Source organism: Halictus rubicundus, chromosome 4 (assembly GCF_050948215.1).
Source record: "Halictus rubicundus isolate RS-2024b chromosome 4, iyHalRubi1_principal, whole genome shotgun sequence".
Classification (NCBI taxonomy): Eukaryota; Metazoa; Arthropoda; class Insecta; order Hymenoptera; family Halictidae; genus Halictus; species Halictus rubicundus.
Genome location: NC_135152.1, coordinates 2,700,952 through 2,720,910, shown reverse-complemented (window position 1 = coordinate 2,720,910; position 19,959 = coordinate 2,700,952). Strand labels below are relative to the sequence as shown.

General features: G+C 41.5%; 1 protein-coding gene across 8 annotated transcripts in view; it reads right to left on the bottom strand.

Moving 5' to 3' along the window:
* Positions 1–19,959, bottom strand: part of Wdr62 (WD repeat domain 62) — a 166,436-nt gene that overhangs the window by 78,168 nt on the left and 68,309 nt on the right. Inside the window, exon 1 of one of the 8 annotated variants that reach the window (XM_076786277.1) lies at positions 4,446–5,180. The exons of the other annotated variants lie outside the window; for them this stretch is intronic. Within the exon in view, the coding sequence (XP_076642392.1) occupies positions 4,446–4,514 (69 nt within the window). The 5' untranslated portion in view covers positions 4,515–5,180. Of the gene's footprint in view, positions 1–4,445; positions 5,181–19,959 lie in introns of those variants that run through there. 8 annotated transcript variants of the gene reach the window in all.

Below are 19,959 nucleotides of genomic sequence, written 5' to 3'. Positions count from 1 at the left end.
ATTATGCGAAAACACGTTAACTGCCATGTCAGTCACATATGACTGACAGTGATTTTTGACTGGGATTAGAAATTCATTTTTATTATAAGATATCCGGATAAATCGAATTTTATTGCAGTCTTTCGAATTCAAAAGGGTTAAGACAACATCCCCTATAACATATTTTAAATTTCTAGTTTTGGTTTCGTTAATTAAATTACTCTGATTTTGAAAGAATCTCTGGGATTGATATTTGGCGCTTAACGTGTTAACGGTAATTTTAACCATTTTCAACGACCTAACGACACCTTAACGGCTGAGTTAAAAAGGATTGCAACTCCGAATTATTGAAATTAGCTCAGTTTATCTGGTCGAGGATAAACTCGCGGCTCCACCCAACAGATTTGTCACTAATTTCGCGGTAGAAACGTAGCCGAGTAACTTTTCCAGTCGGCCCCGTTGCAGCGACAAGATAGCAGAAGGCGGAATGCAAATAACGCGATTGTCTGCGGTAACAATGCGCAGGAGAGCACGCAGCGCGTGCGCGCGCTTTAAAACCGGTACTTTCTTTATCATCCCGGGAGAATAATTAAACCGGCACCGCTTCTTTCCCAGCTTATCGCACGGTCATAACTAATTGGAACTCCATTAAACCAGTTTTTTATCCCGTGGGGTCAAGTTCGTATCTGATACTTCTTTCCTTTTCTCTCTCTCTCTCTCTCTCTCTCTCTCTCTCTCTCTCTCAACTTTTATTTCTCGGATCGCAGGGAAGCGCCCGCCGCGCCGGGAGCAGAAAAAGGTGAACAAGCCTCCGCGGAAGGAACGATTAACCCACTAACCAGCCGATTTCTCGACCGGTGCGATAGCAACCCGTGTAGACGATTATAAAACGATCGAAGAACGATCGCCGTCGACGATTCACGCTGCAATAAAGCCGATTCGAAGTCTAGCTAATTAGAACATAAATTACGTCGTAGGCTCGTAATGCCAATAGCCGAGCGCCGGTGTCGAATGAAAATTGTACGCGCTGGACAATTATTAATTCTCCTCTTTTGACTTTTATCGTTCGCTGGTATCCAGCTTGAGAAATGCTCGCGTTAACTTCGGCGCTAAAATCTCAAAATCCACAGCCTGTACAACCTGTATTGAACATTTATGTTCACAGCCTTCAACCACTGACTTAGGATCCGGCTTGGTCTTGATCCGTCGGGTCTTAACACTGGAACTACCACACCAGTCAAAATGACTGGTTTGACAACTTTATTTTAAAATTCCTACTCCATGTTATATTTTTTCTCCGCAATGATGTAATGACTTCTGCAGGGATAGCTAAAGAATAATATAATAAACTTTAATTTTGTTTTATTCATTTAAAATAAAAGTAATTTTTTGTCATGGCTACTTATACCAGTACCAGTCAATTTGACTGGTGTGAACTTATTGAACCGTATAGTATGAAGGGAAGGACCATAACAACCGACAATTTTTTTACAAGCTTGTCGCTGGCATATAAATTATTAGCCAAAAGAACCACACTGGTTGGCACAATACGCGGAAACAAAAGAGAACTCACAAAAATTTGTAAAACGAAGAAGGATACCATGGCTCGCTTTTCGTCGCTGCTGTATCGATCAAATGAGATTACACTCACAATTTATAAAAGTAAGCCGAAGAAGAAAGTTTTTATCCTGAGCTCAAAACATAAAACCGTCAAAATTGGAAAAAGCGAAAAGGGCCTACCTGAGACGGTCGAATTTTATAATAAAACAAAATTTGGGGTAGATATAGCAGACCAAATGGCAAAAAAATATAGCGTGAAGTCGGGATCAAGAAGATGGCCACTTCAAGTATTTTTTAATATTTTAGATTTAGCTGGCATAAATGCCCGGATTTTATATAAGGAAACCACAGATGAGCAAATATCGAGAAAAGATTTTATGTTTCAATTAGCAGATGAACTTGCCGCTGATTATGAAAAATCTCGGATAGAACAAAGAGCATCTGAGATTCAAAGTACGTCAAAGAACTCACCTTATTCACGCAAATGGCGTCGGATAGGGTACTGTAATAATAATAAGACTACCACCATTTGCAATCTTTGTAAACAATATGTATGCGGAAAATGCACGCAGAAGACACTTTACGTTTGTAAGAACTGTGACGAATGATAACTTTTGTACCTAATAATTTAAGTTATATTTGTATTTGATTTATTCTATTACGTTCATTATTATTATTATATTATTATATTATACTTCTTATATTTGCCAATGGAGAGATTAAGATTATTGTTATTATTATAGTTGTTATTATATAGTTTTTATGATCTCAGAACATGCAGTTCCTTTTGTAAGATAATAATAAATCAATAAATATAAAAATATTCTACTATTACGTATTTTTTAAAGACCAGTCATTTTGACTGGTTTTGGTAGAGATAGCTACGTCTCAACTGTGTCGGTAATTCTAGTGTTAAGTCTGTGACTACACTTGTCACATTTTTTGCACTGTATTATCGATATTATGAATTCTGACGCCAGAAACGTGCTTCAAGTATTTCGCTTTATTTCGCAGAGAATCAAAACAAACTATAGCTAAATTTGTAGCTGGAGATATTTTCCAGCGCGCGCTGCTCTCGATTTCATCCAGAAAACTCATCCAATGGTATAAAAATGGTTGGATTCCACGGCACGCACATCGTCAATTTTTGGCCTACTTCTAACGCTTATATTACCAAATATCTGCATAATCTCGGCAGTTCCTGACCAGCGCGTGCTAGATTGAACCTTGCTCTTTCGAATGAGCCCTTTTCCAGCGAAAAATGTTCTCATATAAGGACGAAAAGTTGTAAAACCATTTTTCGCCTACTTTTGTCGGTAACCTAGTCACTCTACCTTATCGCGAATCTACGGAGTCTCGGCTCTTAATCGGTTTAGCTTGCGAATCGACTGGAACTTACAGCCGCGATTAGAATGAAATTAAAGGAAGTATATCGCGGCAGCAGACGATCGAAACGAGCAGTCACGCGTTTCCTCGTACCGTTGCTTGTTACGCGGAACACGAACACTCGAACCAAAGCAGGCGATACCGAACGAACGATGCATAAATCGAACACGGTCGAATTCGCAGCTCGGAAGTGCACGCGGCGTTTACGTAACCGAAAAACGTCGCGATTAGAACAAGCCCGCTATCTCGAACGTAACCGGGCGATACGCAAACAATGCATCGCTCGTGACCAACAATACTGTAGTTTTTTTTTTTTGCGCAAGAGATTGTTATTCTTTTTTCTCTCGATAGAATGCGTTTTACCGGTGGCACACTTCACGACCCGAGAGCAATGGCAGTCGAGTTTCGAATTATCGTGAAAAAAGACCGCGTTACCGAGATCGAGGTAAACGATCCGCACAATCATGGGAAGGTCCTATTATTCAACCTCTTCCCGGTGAATTGAATGCAACGCTAATTTCTACCGCTGGAAATATTTTTCACCGTGCGCCGAGCGCCGACTTCCGAATACCATTCGCCTCGGCGAAAGAAGGTCGCGAGAATCTGCGCGTTTAGATACTTGCGAAAAGACCGATACCAGCCGATCAGGATGTCTTCGGACAAACCGTCTCTCTTCGGTAAGAATTCGAAAAAATGTATTCATCGTCATCGGGTGACCGGCGCTACGAAATTACTTCGAAACGATCGTCGTAAAATTAATACCATTGAAATTGACTAGATTATTGCTATTAACACGTTAACTGCCGTGTCGGTCACATATAACTGACAGTGATTTTTGTCTAGGTTGAGACATTCATTTTTATTGTGACGTATCCAGCAAAACTGAATTTTATTAAGATCTTTAGAATTCAAAAGGGTTAAAACGGCATCCGCTATAATACATTTAAAATTCCTAGTTTCGCTTCCGTTAATTAAATTGCTCCGATTTTGTAAGAACCTCTGGGAATGATATTTGGCACTTAACATGTTAACTATTGCAGCTATTGACAACAATGATTGCTTCCACAAATAGTCGAATCGCGTGAAATGCATCAAATTCTCGTGGCAGTGGACGTGTTCAGTTCGATATTAAAAAGGGAACTCCGTTTCTTACGAATACGTGCACGAACACGAAAGACATTGATAAACGCTGATCCGAGGTATCCATTGTCAGCCACACCCACGCAATTACTCGAACCACTAACCTTTGCGCCTTTAATTAACGAGTTCACCTCTCGTTTTACCAAACCGATACTGAAACTGCGGACCTTTATGAAAAATCATTTGATTTGACATTTTTAATTATACGAATGCATAAAATCCGCGGTTCGGCAATAGCGATGAAAAACGACGGGCGAGAACACGGGACAGGTGTTGCAAGGTGTGCTGTTGCATTTGCCAATGGGCAGCGGGCATCGTCGAGGGGATAATCGCGAGAGAAATCGCGCCGCGTGCGCGTAAATAGGACTCGCGATACGTACGTCGTAGGCCGGGATGCTCTCCTTGTCCCGAACAACGGGCGAGCTGTTCCTGGACGCGTTTAGGGCCATGGTTCTCCAATTTTTCCAGCTGGTACGTCACGGGTGTTCACGGTCACGGGCCGACGTTCTCCAGCTGGCGCATCTCCCTTCGACTCCCTTCGATCTCCTTCGGCGATCCTCACTTTCGCTCTCGACTGGTTGCGGACCGCTCCGGTCACGAAACGACGATCGAGACCGCGTGTCTCGCGGCTCCAGAGATCCTTGCGACCGGCGACAGCCTCGATCTCGACGAAGGATCCAGCGATATCATTCTCGACCCTCGGAGAGCAACCGGAAGCAAGACCACATCCGACAGGACACTATCGGTTCATCGTAGTCCTTCTTGGGGTATACGCCGCGCGTGCACTTCCCGGCGAGAAGAGTGCGCGCTCCACATCGACGCTGCGCACCGTTCATCCAAAGCGCAACCGGCAAATGCAACGATGCTGCGTACGTGGCAAATGTTCGGTCCAACGGGACCGGCAAACTTTCGGACGATCCAGGAAACCTTTGGGGATCGCGCACTCACATTTTTCCGAGAACCTGTGATTTCGGTGCAGGAAGTTCAGTGCACTTTCGATTTAAAAAAAAACCGCCGCCTAGGTTGCGTAATCGAACGGATGATAAACGGATGATGGATTTGCAATGCAATTCGCGGAAAGAAGGACCGCGACGGTGGACGTCCGACTCTGAACTGAGGTGTTCCACCGTCTACTCGTCCATCCGACTATCACAGACTCCCCACTCCGGCGCATTCGACTATATCCTACCTGCCGACGCGCCACATGCCCCAGCCTTAGGCAGCCTAGGCCTGCACCACCCCCCTAATCCCCCTCGATAGACCCCCCCCCTCCACCCACTCACCCGTCGTTCGATTGTCTTTCTTCTTGTCCTTCCGCCGGAAAGTTTTGTTCCGGGATCCTCTCATGAGCGTATCGCGTCTAATGTGCCGTCAAATGTTGGCAAAAAGCGACCGCCTTCGAGCCTTCTTTTGGACCGCGGCCGACCAATCACCTTTATTCTCGAGCATCGATCACTGTTTCGAGACTATGCCTCTTTAATTCGCTGCCAGTGGCTATTAGACTGGTCCGTGTTCCTGGTATGATACCAACACGTACTTTTACGAATTTTTTCGTAGAAGTATTGCAGTTTCTCCATTTAGGACACGAAAGATTTCTTTATAAAAATTGTGTGTCCGTCCAACAAACTTCGTCTTTCCATCGCCTGTCTTCGACAGAACGACATTTCAGGTTTCTCAGACGCGATAAAATTTCCTTACAGCTCGAAACGCTCTCGCTCGCGCGTTTGTTTATGCCAGAACGGTACGTGGGCACTCTCCACTTGTCCTCGATCGTTAAGGTCGGCGAATACGAAATTTCCACCCACGCCACCGAGACGATCTCAGCCTTCACGGACGCCGGGAACAATTGGCGAAACGATCTTGGAAGCCCGTTAACCGATTAACCAGGCGAGACGTGTCGGGTTTCGTCGCTCTAATTATTCCGCACCTTCCAATGATCTTTTCGTTACTTAATCCTCCGCGTTCGATACAACAAATTCCATTGTACACAGAAATTTTATCGTACTCGTAACCGTTGTTGAGACGCAACGCAATGCGGGACCCACGAAAGGGTCTCTCGAACTTGACACCGAGTCCCAATCACTTCGACCACCCGACTAGAGGCAATAAATTAGCCTAAGAATCGAAGACTCTTGAGACCCAAGCGACGGGACTCGTCCCATTTTCTCTGCAAAGTTTCCGGCACGAGAACATAACAATTTAAGACAGCATCTGAACAACCTCTAAACACTCACCCCCAATTTTCTCCCACTACTATTTACCACCTCCACCACCAATTTCACATCCCTTAAAAACCCATTTCTGCGTGCGAGTCTTTCGTCTTCAGTTTGTCTTCAGTCAGTCTTCAGCTAGTCCGCATTTACACCACATCGTTGCACAGTTATCATTAAATTCAAAGTTATTGTTATCAACAAGTTATACTATTCATTGTACCGCTCAAAACACCTCACCCTTTAAAAAGAACTACCTCGCACGGTTTTAATTAACCAAGCAGGAGTGATAGATGTGAGAAAAGTCGACTTAACTGATCTTTTCCATCTACGCACGTACATAGAACCGTCATTCGCCAGGAATTTAAAACAATTTTTCACATCAATGTACCTAAGAAACTGCTGAGAATCTAAGTGCTGTATGTGGGAGTGATAGTAATAAACCTCGTGCGCATAAAAGGAAGTAAACAATCGAAATATGCTGAGTGGCAAAATGTCTTGTTTTTGGAGCTATGTCAGCTTCGAGTGCAAAGGGTTAGAGACACCGACGAGCTAATTGAGACGTTCGCAGCGCATCGTCCGGGTATTCTTTGCTCATGCAAATGGGGCTGATTGGCATTAGCATTATTACGCGACCCGGCTGGCTCCCGCGAAATTCACCGGCATCGATTCGGGCCCAGGAAAGTAAAAGGCTCCGAAAGCGAGATCGCGATCCCCGATTGAAACGCTTTGAGCAACCGGCGCGGAGAATCGCTCGCGGCCTAAGCAACCGCCGAAAACGCTGAATATGTATGTCCGAAAAGAGCCTACGAAAGCGAATCTGAAATTTCTGTGTATCTCCGCGATTCCGAAGAATCGTAATCGCCTAGGAAACGAGCAAACAGCGCGTGAACGCCGCTCCAACGAGACGGTACGCGCGATGCAATTCGAGAAATACAATTTTCCAACCGAGGATCTCTAGGAGCTGATCGTTTCCGCGTACGGAGATAAAACAGAAACGCAGCGAAACGATTCGGTGAACACTTGTCGTGGTTTTTAAGCGCGTTCGCGAAGGAAATCCGTGGGAAATTAAATCGGAATCATGTTCGTCTGTCGTACAAATAGTAGCCGTAAAATATAGCGATTCGCGGAGATGTGGAGAAAGTAGACGGCGGAACGAAGAAAAATTGATTCGAGAAGCTGATTATTTTAATCCTTGTGGCTGCCATAAAAATTGAGCAAAATCCGAGCAATGTTTTTTTGATCAAATGAAAACCGAGTAATGTACATAGACCTTGTCTATCGCTGCAGGAATGAATTTTTAAGTCTCGAGAACTAATTCCGTCACTGAAACATGGACGACACGGGAGTCAACGTGTTAATCTGCTTCTGTTTGTGAAGCGAGTCCGCTTCTTTAATTTGATGGTCTAAAATGTATCGTTTTTCAGGTCTACGGATAGATTCAGCACGGTAGAATGTGAAGGAGTAATATTGTAATTCGCGCCTTTATACAGGGTGGCCCACATAACTCTGAACAGCTCAATATCTCGAAAACTATGTCATCGATTTTACAGTTCTTAGCCTTAAATTGCATGGAACTGAAGGGCCTTTCTGACTACATAAACGTGAAGTGGCCTCCCTTCCCCTTTAACGGGGGAAGGGGAGGTACCTTTGTAATTTTAAATGGAACCCCCTATAAAATGTTACATATTTAGATTCTACCGGATAAAACAAGTCAATTTTGTCTGAAACTTTTTTGTCAGATACTTCCATGATGAGATATAACAGTTTGAAGTTTCGAGTTGTAGGTACTTGAAGCGCTCGGAAATAGCGTTATGGAATTATACGCGCTTGAGTCCTTTGCTTATTCGTGACGAAATAAAATGTACTTTAAATTAAATGTTCAAAATGTCCACCACGGGCTTGTAAACATTTATTTACTCGAAACATCAAAGTTGTTCTAACATTTTTTAACATTTCGGGAGTCACTGAAGCGCAAGCGTCACGTATATCATGTTTCATATCCTCTTTTGTCGTCGGTGGTTCAAACATAACTTTGTCCTTTACATATCCCCATAAGAAAAAATCTAATGGTGTTAGATCGGAGGATCGAGGAGGCCATTGACGAGGTCCCCCACGACTTATCCATTTGTTCCCAAATTTTTCGTTCAAAACTTGCCTGGTGATGATTGCAAAATGTGGAGGAGCGCCGTCTTGTTGGAACCATATTTCTCTTCTAACGTGCAGTGGCACATCTTCCAAAAGCGCAGGCAAATGATTTTTTAAGAAATCACAATAACTTGCAGATGTTACAGTTTCTTGAAAAAAATAAGGTCCAATCACAAAATCTCCTATTAGGCCACACCAAACATTTAAAGACCATCGATGTTGAAAGGGAACACATCGCATCCAATTTGGGTTTTCCACGGCCCAATAATGCAGATTATGTCTATTTACATGCCCTGAATTCATAAGAGTGGCCTCATCGGAAAAAAGTATTTTGCACAAAAAGTCATTTTCCACAACACCCTGCAGTCACTCACAAAATCTTACGCGGTGATCGTAATCTGCTATCGAAAGCTCTTGCGATAAAACCATGTGATATGGATGATACTTTTGCCGTTTCAACATTCGTTGCATTGATGAACGACTAATATGTGATGTTTGTGCAAGTGTACGTTGACTAATATGAGGATTTAATGTAATTGCAGCAAGAATACTGGTACTATTATTTTCATTAGAGACAACTTTAGGTTTATTGCGAGTTTTTTTACACAATTCACCGTGCTCGCGAAGCCGCTTTTCTAAATTATGAAATGTTGCATGACATTTTTTGATCCCATAACGTTCAAAAAACATCACTGCTGCACGCCGATAATTTTTTTGGCATTCACCTAACGTTAATAACATATTCACGTCTGTGTCAAAAGTAGCCATAATCACAATGTTACTGCTTGAATAACAGCTCTAAACTGAAAACGTTTTCATAGATAAGTGAGTCAAACTCAAGAATTGTAAATATTATTGTTTGTGTTTCTTCATGAATAAGCAAAGGACTCAAGCGCGTATAATTCCATAACGCTATTTCCGAGCGCTTCAAGTACCTACAACTCAAAACTTCAAACTGTTATATCTCATCATGGAAGTATCTGACAAAAAAATGTTTCAGACAAAATTGACTTGTTTTTTCCGGTAGAATCTAAATATGTAACATTTTATAGCGGGTTCCATTTAAAATTACAAAGGTACCTCCCCTCCCCCGTTAAAGGGGAAGGGAGGCCACTTCACGTTTATGTAGTCAGAAAAGCCTTTCAGTTCCATGCAATTTAAGACTAAGAACTTTAAAATCGATGGCATAGTTTTCGAGATATTGAGCTGTTCAGAGTTATGTGGGCCACCCTGTATATTCGGCAGTCATCTGACGTGAGCCCCAGAGTGTAGCTAGTGTGTAGCTAGATGCGTGCGCTAGAACAATAGACGACTACTCAATATGGCGATTTGTAACGCGGAACGTGCAGAGCACGTGTTTCTGTAATCTAATTTAATCTTTACTAGAATAAACGCATTCGTTAAAATATATATCCACGCATAAACTCTAACATAGAACATGAAGTGGCCATTCGATGAAAGGCCTGTCGCTGGGATTAAGCCACTGGTTTCGCTTCGATCTCGTTCCAGGCGTTTCCAGGTCTGTGTACCTTAGCTATCTCGCTACAATAAAACCGATATCGCGACTTTCCTCGCCTCTGAGCGTGTTGCACGAAGCAGATTATTCTGTTTTAACAAGCAGCAGCAGCAACTCGAGAGAGAGAGAGAGAGAGAGAAAGTCGGCTCCGCTAATCTTCCGTTTAAAATGTGGGAGTCGCCCAGCCACCGAGCCGATAAAATTTCGGTTTGCCATGCCGCACACGTCGCGCTATCTGCGATTATATTTTATAATACAATCGACGATGCGGGCGAGATGATGTAATATCCAGTTGCGTCGGTGGATCCGTCGAGTCCCGATTTCATCGGTATTTACATAGCAAGACGGTTCTCGACGAAGTAACGCAGAAACGTCAGGATAACGATTGACGCACTCTTTCAATCGTTCGTCGACGCTCGGGAAGCGTGTCACGCAACCTCGCGCGTCATTGTTTCATCCTAATTGGAAAAAGGATGAATAACGAGCGCTGAAAATTTATCGGCTTTTTGCGGTAGGCGGGCATAGTTCTTCTCGAAGGCAAGGAGATGTTTAACACTTTGACTGCCGAACTAGAAACCTCAAAAATTCCATAAAATGTAAGTTATTTAATGAAATAAAAATTGAGAAAAATTAAATGTATGATATTAACCCTTAGCACTCGAATGGTGACTGTAAGGCACCACTAAAAATTGCTGTGTCATTATTCAAAATATTTTTTAAATTATTAAACTTGTTTGTACCTAACAAATTACTAAACATTTCAGTATTGTAGGAGTAAATTGCACCATTTTCGTATGTATAACATGAAAAATATATATATATATAGAAAGGAAATATTCGTTTTGGGGTTAAAATAGCTTCGAGTGCAAAGGGTTAAGTAGTCCTCCAAATTTCTTGAATTTTACAGATCCTAATCAAATTCGGTACGATGAATATACTAACGTGAAAATTCATTTCAAAACCTGGACAAATCATTCCGTCACCCACATATTGGTGACATGACAGTCAACGTGTTAATAGACTGTTCTCAGCAAAGTTTGCTGCAGACCTACGCAATGCGATTTTTTATGTGAAATTCCTTTTCGAAATCGAATTGAAATCTGATCTGAATGCTGAAACATTCTGATCTCTAGGTGGGACCCAACTTGAACTCTAAAGAATATCTGTTTAGATGATCACTGCGTTTGCGTATTGAACTTGCTATTGTACATCAATCGTCAAAGACAAAAATTGAAGTAATAAAATAATGAAAAGAAGGAGGTTCAAAATTTAGAAGAACTTACACACGTTTTAAAGACGAGATCAAGGCGAAATTGTTGGAAACATTCGAGTAATAAATTTTGAGAAATGATTGCGAAAATATATGACCAGCTCGAGATCGGTGATTGAACCCACCCATATTTAATTATAAGAAGGCAGTGTATGGAAACCGCATTTGTTTGTTTTTTGTGAAGCGTTCGAGCAAGCGACAGATTTCCCGCGAATTTCCGAAAAACGAAAAAGTCGACGGTTCGACGATTCATAACAGGGCAGCGGTTCTACAAACCTTTTAGGCGTTATTACGTCTGGGGTTAATGGTTAATAAGGGGCGCGCCTTTGCTTGCCAACGGCCCTTTCACCTCCCTTCGACTATAACACGGTTTTACTATAGCAGCCAGGTTGCTCGCGCGCCGGCTTTTAGCAGAATTGCTTCTTATCACGCGACTCTCGGCGCTCTCCGATTTTTATTTTCCATTCTACGAAAGTCCGAACGTGTTTTACAAACGAAGGAATTCTCCGTGGTAATTCGACGCGTCCGTTTAACGGGTTCGATCTCGATTCCCGGGGCTCTCGAACGGTTCCAAATTGGTCTGCGAATTCGACGCTCCGGCGGAATACATAATTAAGAAGCTCCAGTCTCGACGATGAATCTCTCGCGGCTAACAATTTCCGATCGCGGAAGCGGAAGACGGACGCCGGAGATCGGCGCTTGAATGAATTATTTCGTTCGCTCCGTTTTGGTCGCGCGAGCTGGAACCATAATTTCTAATGTTCTCGGCCGAGCCTTCCGAACGACGAATGTCCCCCGTCCGTTAATTGACAATTTGACTGGCAAGCCAACAGTCTCGCGAATTTAATAAAATGCGAAATAATCTGTAAAGACTGAGTAGTCTAATATATTAGCACAACAAATTTATTCTATATAAATCCGAACAAGGAAGAACGGTCAAATTTAAACCAGCCCTTAGACATAGGGTTGACGATAACGATCACAGCAAGCAATTTCCTTCTTCAAGACCCACGCCGGTTCAATCCAGCGCTAACACGGATTTATTCCGATTTTTTCCCGAGCAAAAGATACTAAAGACACGCACGCGAAGCTCGTAAAACGCAAGGAGTATCGAAGCGATTGGTGGCTCGGGTTTAGTACCATTATTAGGGAAACTATTGCTGGTTTGTGTAATATGACGGACCGCGGCTGATGGAAACAGGCAAGAGAAACGGTTTCCACGTTGTCGAGTCACGGGGCAGGCCCGTAAGCGTTCATCGTACAGCGTGAACGCGATAAAACCCGGTGCACCCTGGTCTGACCCCGCCCAGAGGCTCGCCCGCCGACAACGCAGCATTAAATTAACGAATCGATTCGCGGGGAGATCAAAAGATCAGCTGCTGGGAGCGTCGAGGAAGAACCCACCGGTGTGTCGTACCGTTAGACAAAACAGGAAGTCGTGGCCGGTGACGATGGTCATCCGATTCTCTTGCTCTTTCTCGATTTCTCTCCCCCTACTCGCCAGACCGTTTCCTCCTTGATGTAAATTTGTTCGACACGATTCTCGCGCAATTTCCATCATTATAGCAAATGGCACGTCAGCGGAATTTATTAGCTGTACAAAAATTCATTCACACCTCTTTCCTCGTATTCCTCCAAAATACAATCAAGTTTTAAAAATGATTTTGCACTTACTTACCGGATACTGATCCGATCAGTAACCAATCTGAATTTTAAACGAAGTTGCAATTGATTGATTGTAAAGCGGTATAAAAGAGTCCAGTGCGGTTTATTGTACTCTGTTGAGATGTATAATTGGCGAAGCGTCTCTTAACACTAGAACTACCGAGCAATAAATGCGACTGACGTGTATTGCTTTGTAACAGTGACAAGACTGTGCCCGTTCAGACTTCATACAACTTTTATTGGAATATGTGCTTCGATGAAGAGGTTCATTAAAAAATTTCCGATGAAAACATTTTTACAATTTCAGTAATTGTAAAAGAAAAAATTAGGAACCAGTCATTTTGACTGGTCCGGTAGTTCTAGTGTCAAGGTTCACTTTGAGGTAGGAAATAAATTGAAAGAATTTCGCGTGAAATTTGTAGTGAAAGACGAAACGACAGAAATAAATTGGTACTAATTTGAATTTGAAAGGTTAAGCATTCGCGTGCCAGGAAACAGCCAAGGCACGGTTTGTCCTCGTGTCCCGGCAAAGTGGAGAATGCCACCGGCCCTTTCGAGAGAAAAAGTAAAAGCAGAGGGTTGTCTGGCTAAAGTGTGTCGAACCCGGTCAACGACCCGCGCCACCTGCGACCCGTGCACACCTGTTCTCCGCGACTGCGACGCAAATGAATTTCGCCGAGGTCTCGGCCAGAGCCGGGCGGCCGTTCTCCGAATTCTGGACGAGTTTCCAGTTTTCCGGGCAACGCTCCGGGACCTCTCGATTCTATGGAAATCGATGCTAACCGAATCGGCGAACTTCGACTCCTTCTCGGTTCAGAATTTCCTTTAATAAATTAGTTATTAGATGCTCGACTCCTAAATGGACCCGAGTGTTACGTACAGATTGCGTCTTTTGTGCATTTACTAGCGCCTTCAACTTCTGAAACGAATTTTGTCTTCCTTTTTTATTTGGTGAAAAGAGTAGCGTGGACCTTTAAAAAATGATCGCGAGACTTTGATCTTCTTCGGGGTATCGCGAATTAAATAAATTCGTAAAGTGTTGCGAAGTTGCGGATTCTGATCGAACGATAGGCTCGCAACGTATGTACAGTGGCGGCCATATACTTACGTACAGTTAATAAAATTAAATATTATTTCCTGTACACTTATACGTTAAACAAGTATACGAAAATCGATGATATTTTTTATAAGTTTACAATATATGTAATAAGATATCAAAATAGCTTTCCTTAATTTACTATAATTAAAAAGTTTTTTATATTTTTATACTGAAGTGTCAAATTTTCTGCGGACACATAGTTAAGTACACATCGATACACCTATCTTTTCACATGTTTCTTTAACTAATAATTGTAATACATCAATATTTCGTATGTAGACCCTTATTTTTGATAACTGCGACACATCTTCGCGGCATGGATTCGATAAGTCTAGCACATCTGCTAGCAGGTATGGAATTCCATGCTTCCTGTACAATAGTGTGCAATTCATCAATATTTTTCTGTTTTTGTTTATTTATATGTTTGTCGACATCAATCCACAGCACCTCGATTGGATTCAGATCCGGAAATTGTGCTGGCCACTTCATTACGTGAATATTACTGGCACTCAAGAAAGTCTTGACGACTTCTGCGAAATGTTTCGGATCATTATCCGCTTGATAGATCCATTCTTTTGGTATGTATTCTTTGGCGAATGGTAGCAATGCATTTTCTCCAATATCCAAATACACGTATCTGTCCATGATTTCAATTATTCGATGAATAGGACCTGTACCTTTCACTGCCATAGCCCCCCAAAGGAGTACCGAGCTACCACCACCTTTTACAGTCGGTTTAATTCAATTTTTATGAAATTCATTTCCTTTGCGACGTCTCAGGTATACTTTACCATCAGATCCAAATCGATTAAATTTCGATTCGTCTGTAAAAATTACTCTGCGCCATTTCTGGGGCATCCAGTTTAAATGTTCTTTCGCGAAAGCAATCCTAGCCCGACGATTTTTTTCTGAAATGAACGGTTTCTTTCTGGCAACGCGTCCGTATAGTTGAAACTCGTTAAGTCTTCGCTGGACAGTTCTAACACTTATTTTTTCATGGAGATCTATTGATATTTCATTGTGGATGGCAACTGCAGTTTTGAATCTGTCCGCTTCAAACAATCGGTGAATCATGCGATCGGTTCTTTGATCAGTTTTTCGAGATCTCGTTTTACGAGGGACGTTGTCTGGTGTTCCATGAAGTTTAATATGTTGTATAGAATAATGGCAAGCCATAACGAATATTTCTAATTTTGCGGAAATCTTTCGGTAGGACATTCCATCCTTCCGAAGCTGTTGCACTAATCGCCGCTGTTCTGGCGTGATATTTCTACCTTTACTCATCACAGCACAATTGTAATACATCTAACTGTAAACACTGCTCAACAAATATTAGTAAATATTGTTTACATTTGACTTAGTTGTCCGCTACAAAACCGACAGATCGCAAAAAAATATTTACAAAATACTTATTTTCTCGAAATAAGTCAAAGTTCTACTGCAGATATGTACACCAGGGTCTAACACTCTTAGAAATAAATTGTTGATACTACTATCTGAGTTCCGTAGAAATAAGTTAGGTTTTAAAGCTAAAATATGAATAAGTATATGGCCGCTACTGTATGTACCCGCCTGACGAATTATAGTTCTGTCGGAGATAGTGCTGAACTCGCCTAACAGGGAGCGCACGTTGTCATACGCGAATAGACCTAACGTCCTATGGACTATCCTAGCCGCCTAAAATCGACTGCCTTACCGACTTAGAAATACGGGACTGATTAGAGCGTCCTCTTCCCATGGATGACAGTCGGTTCGAGAACTATTGGTTGAGGTAGTATGCGAACGATGAGAGTGCCCGTGGAAATGAATGGGACTTCCCCCGATCGCGAACTGTGAATCGCGATACACCATGTTCTCGCTGACACCTGTTCCAGCCGCATCCAGAACTCGTGCGCCTAATCGTCTTCACTTTTCCCTCGCTTCTTTCATTCCCTAATTCCTGCTCACTATTTCCTATATCCAGTTTCTAATTTTTATTCGCTACGGACTTATTAATTTTTAGGAGTTATTAAAATTTAAATATAAATTATATTAATCTCGAATATAAATGAGCTAATATTTTATTTCTATTCTCCACGTTCTAATTCGTTTTTATTTCAATTTATCTACATTCTTTACCATCTCCTATTTCCTACATCTACTCTTCTATTTTCTGCTTTTATTTGCTATACTCTTCTCTACATACAGTGACGAGCAAAAGTGTAAACACACTTCGCTAGCTTTACATAAAACGTGATAATACAATCTATTTTTCAATTGAATGATAAAGATTAGGTACTAATAATTACAAAGTGAATAGGATAAACAAAATACAACAGTTTATTGTCGTTAATGTTAACAATATACGGAATATTTATCGAAAATAGGGATTGAAGACAATTTTTACAGTTTTGCACTTTAATTGTGCTCGACGAAATAAAGCTTTAAATTCATATTTTGTCCATTTTCCTTTACTTTTTTGTATCGCTTCTAGCCTGCGTGGCATACTATCTATTAAATTTTGTATCATTTCCGGGTTGTACCATTCTTGTTCCGTCCTTTTCCACAATTCATGAACACCTGAAGGTGGATTGTCATATTTTGCTAGCCTTCTTTTCACAATTGACCACAAATTTTCGATTGGGTTCATATCTGGACTTTGTGCTGGCCACTTCATCACAGAAAACTTTTGATCTCGTAGCCAGGTTTTTACTATCTTTGCGGTATGCTTAGGGTCCCCGTCTTGTTGAAATACTACTTCGTCTTCAGCAAATTCAATAGAATTAACAACAGAAGGTAAATTATTTTGCAACATATTTAAATAATGCTCTTTGCACATGATACCTCCTATCCGAACTAGAGAACACCCTTATGAGTAAAACAACCCTAACACATAATCGAACCACCCCCGAACTTCATAGTTTGTTTCATGCTACTTGCTTGATTACTATTTTCCGATGAAGTCCAGTACCAAGACCTTCCATCAGATTCAAATCTATTAATTTGTGTTTCGTCAGACCATACAACTCTTTCCCAATCTTCTGTTGTCCACTCTTTGTATGTATGAGTAAATTTCTTTCGTAGTTTAATATTTTTGTCTGAAAGAGCTGGTTTGCGTTACTTTTCTTTCGCCTTTAACCCGATTCTCTTTAAGGAGCGGCGAATGGTCCATTCGCTTGCATTTACTCCAACGTCTTGAGCCGCGATTTTTCGAGTTTTATGACTTGAAGGCGATGACGAAGACGATGTGCAATTTCACGCGCAGCTCTGTCAGAAACAAGTTGCGGCCTACCGTTTCTTGAAGAGGTTGACACACTACCATAGGTTTTCTTTATTCTTGCAACCATCGTATGACTTACACCACATTTTACTGCAATTTGCCGTAGTGAAAAACTTTTATCGCACAATGATATGATACTGTTTCTATTATCTGCACTAAGTGGTTTCATCTTGACTTACGCGTGTCAACTAACTTTCAAATAGGAGAAAAACTGTGTAAACATCAGTCTAAACGTGTCTTACTACAGTTGGCTACCGGTGTTTGTTGACAATTTCATTTCCCTAGCATTTGTGTACTATCTTAACGTAAAATATTATATGTATATAATAAGTTCATCCTTTCGTTCTTTAATTTATCTTGAGGAAATAATAACCAAACTGAGTTTCACTGTAAACACAAGAAACGACATTAAAAGCTATTATTCCACAAAGATTTAGGTAAGAGAGTGACACTTTATTCAGACAATCCTAATCAATTAGATTTTGTAATGCGCATCGCTTTTCTCTCTTTTGTCTCTACTCTTATCAGCTGTCAGTCCGCCATCTTGTTCTACAGACATGCGCAATACGTATCTAATTCAAAATGAGTTTTAAAAGGAATACGATAAATTTACATAACTTCTATCGTATTTCTTTTACATGTATTGTTAATATTTTCTAACATAAACTGTCATGTTTTGTTTATAACTTTCACCATACAATTATTATTACCTAAGCTTTATCATTCAATTGAAAAATAGGTTGTATTATCACGTTTTATGTAAAACTAGCGAAGTGAGCAGAGGCAAGATTTCATACCCTTCCTTATATCCTTTCCTTGTATCCTTCTCTATATCCTACTCTATATTCTTCTCTATATCCTTCCATGTACCTTTCAATATTCCCCATTTCCTATATCCTTTTCTGCGCGCTATAATATAGGGCTCATACGGTTTCCTTTATACCTTCCCCTTCCACCATTTCGTTCCCTATTCTTCTCCTTTTATTGCTTCATTTTCCCTTCCCGACTTCTTTATTACTCCACTCGTTCCCCCTTACCAAACACGAACTACGAGCTATGAACAATCGATCCAAGTTTCACAAACAGAACAAGCCGTCCGCTGATCCTAATATTCGAAACATGAATGAAAACTTCTACTTCAAGCGTACAGTGTGCCATACCTAATTCTCTAAAACCCTATTATTTTAAGTCGCTCGAGTTACAACAAACAACCTTTCGAATGAACTGGCGCAGAAGGGAACATTTCTCGGGGGTTGGACACAAGTTTCGTTTTGCAAATAAGTCTGTGTCGAATTACCTGAAAAACACGCCGGTGCAATCAGTCACAAAAGACTGCACGCGTCAAATTTCAGGAGGAGGAAACACGAACTTTGAACTCATTCGTTACCTACGTAACGCGACACAGCCTCTGAAAGGCTAATGACGTTCTTTGGCAGGGCGCGCGAAGGAAGCTGAAGGCGCACCGCCGTCGGCGACGCGATGCAACTGCAGCGGAGCAAGCAGTGCGTCAAGAAGCTCGCGCGCGAAGCGGTTCGCGCCGCGCGGATAAGTAACCCGATCCCCTCGGCGAGAAGCGTCGTCGAGAAGGGAAAGTGGTGCGTGGAAGCGAGCAATGAATTTTCTGCAAAGCTCCCCGACGAGAGACGACCGCCGTCGCGAGAATCGGTCGTGCGCGGTACGCAGAGCGCAGAATGCAGAATGCATTTCTCGCGACCCGTTTCGCCCACGTCCTCTTTGTGGCTCGCGAGGACCCCGGGTGCTGTCGGACTTCGATTTTAACGAGCTTTTGTGCGATGATAGCAGGCGAGTCCTTAACGACTCACAGTGGGGTATTTGGCCCGAAAAGCCGGAAAAAAGTCAATTTTTTTTTATTGCTCGAAGTTGTTGAATGTGTGGAGAACAATGTACTAAATTTTTTTTATTCATTTGTAAGTTTATGAATCTCTAAACATAATCGAAAGTCAAGAGATTCTATGACTTGTATTGCCTTTCCAAGCATGCTATAACATATCGTACACTCCCAGACAAAAAGATAGCACGCGTGTGCTATCTTTAATTTCTCGTGTTAAAATTATGCTAGCGTGGAAACTCTGTGCAGTATGCAAAACATACCTTCCGCGAATATGTAAACAGAACATAGATTGACTTCAGTTCAATGACGTCTTTTAGTTGAGAGGGAAACACATAATCCGACGCAGTCAAAATGATAGCACACTTGAAAAATAAAGATATATATTTCGTACAACACAACTGTATGTTTCATGAAACAAAAGTATACATATTTGTTATAGCAATATATACGCCAAACTACATTTTTTTAATAATGTGTGGAACCTCCTTTGTTTTCTACGACTTCCACCATCCTTTTAGGTAAAGAATTATATAGTTCTTTAATTTTTGCCTGAGCTAAATTTTCCCATTCAGTTGCAATGCAAGTTTTTAATTCATTTATGTTTGAAAATTGTCGGCCTTCAGCATACACTGCTTGCGAAAGCATTGCCCAGCAATTTTCAATGATATTCAGGTCGGGTGAGCACGCCGGCCATTGAAGAGTGGAAATATTTTCGTTTAAAAAATATTCCTTAATAATTTTAGCAGTATGTACTGCAGCATTGTCTTGTTGGAATATATATGGCGTTTTCGCAATGCGTTCCCCATATGTATAAATTTGATTTTTTATTAATTCGAGATATCGGACTCTATTCATTGTTCCTTGAATAAACTTGA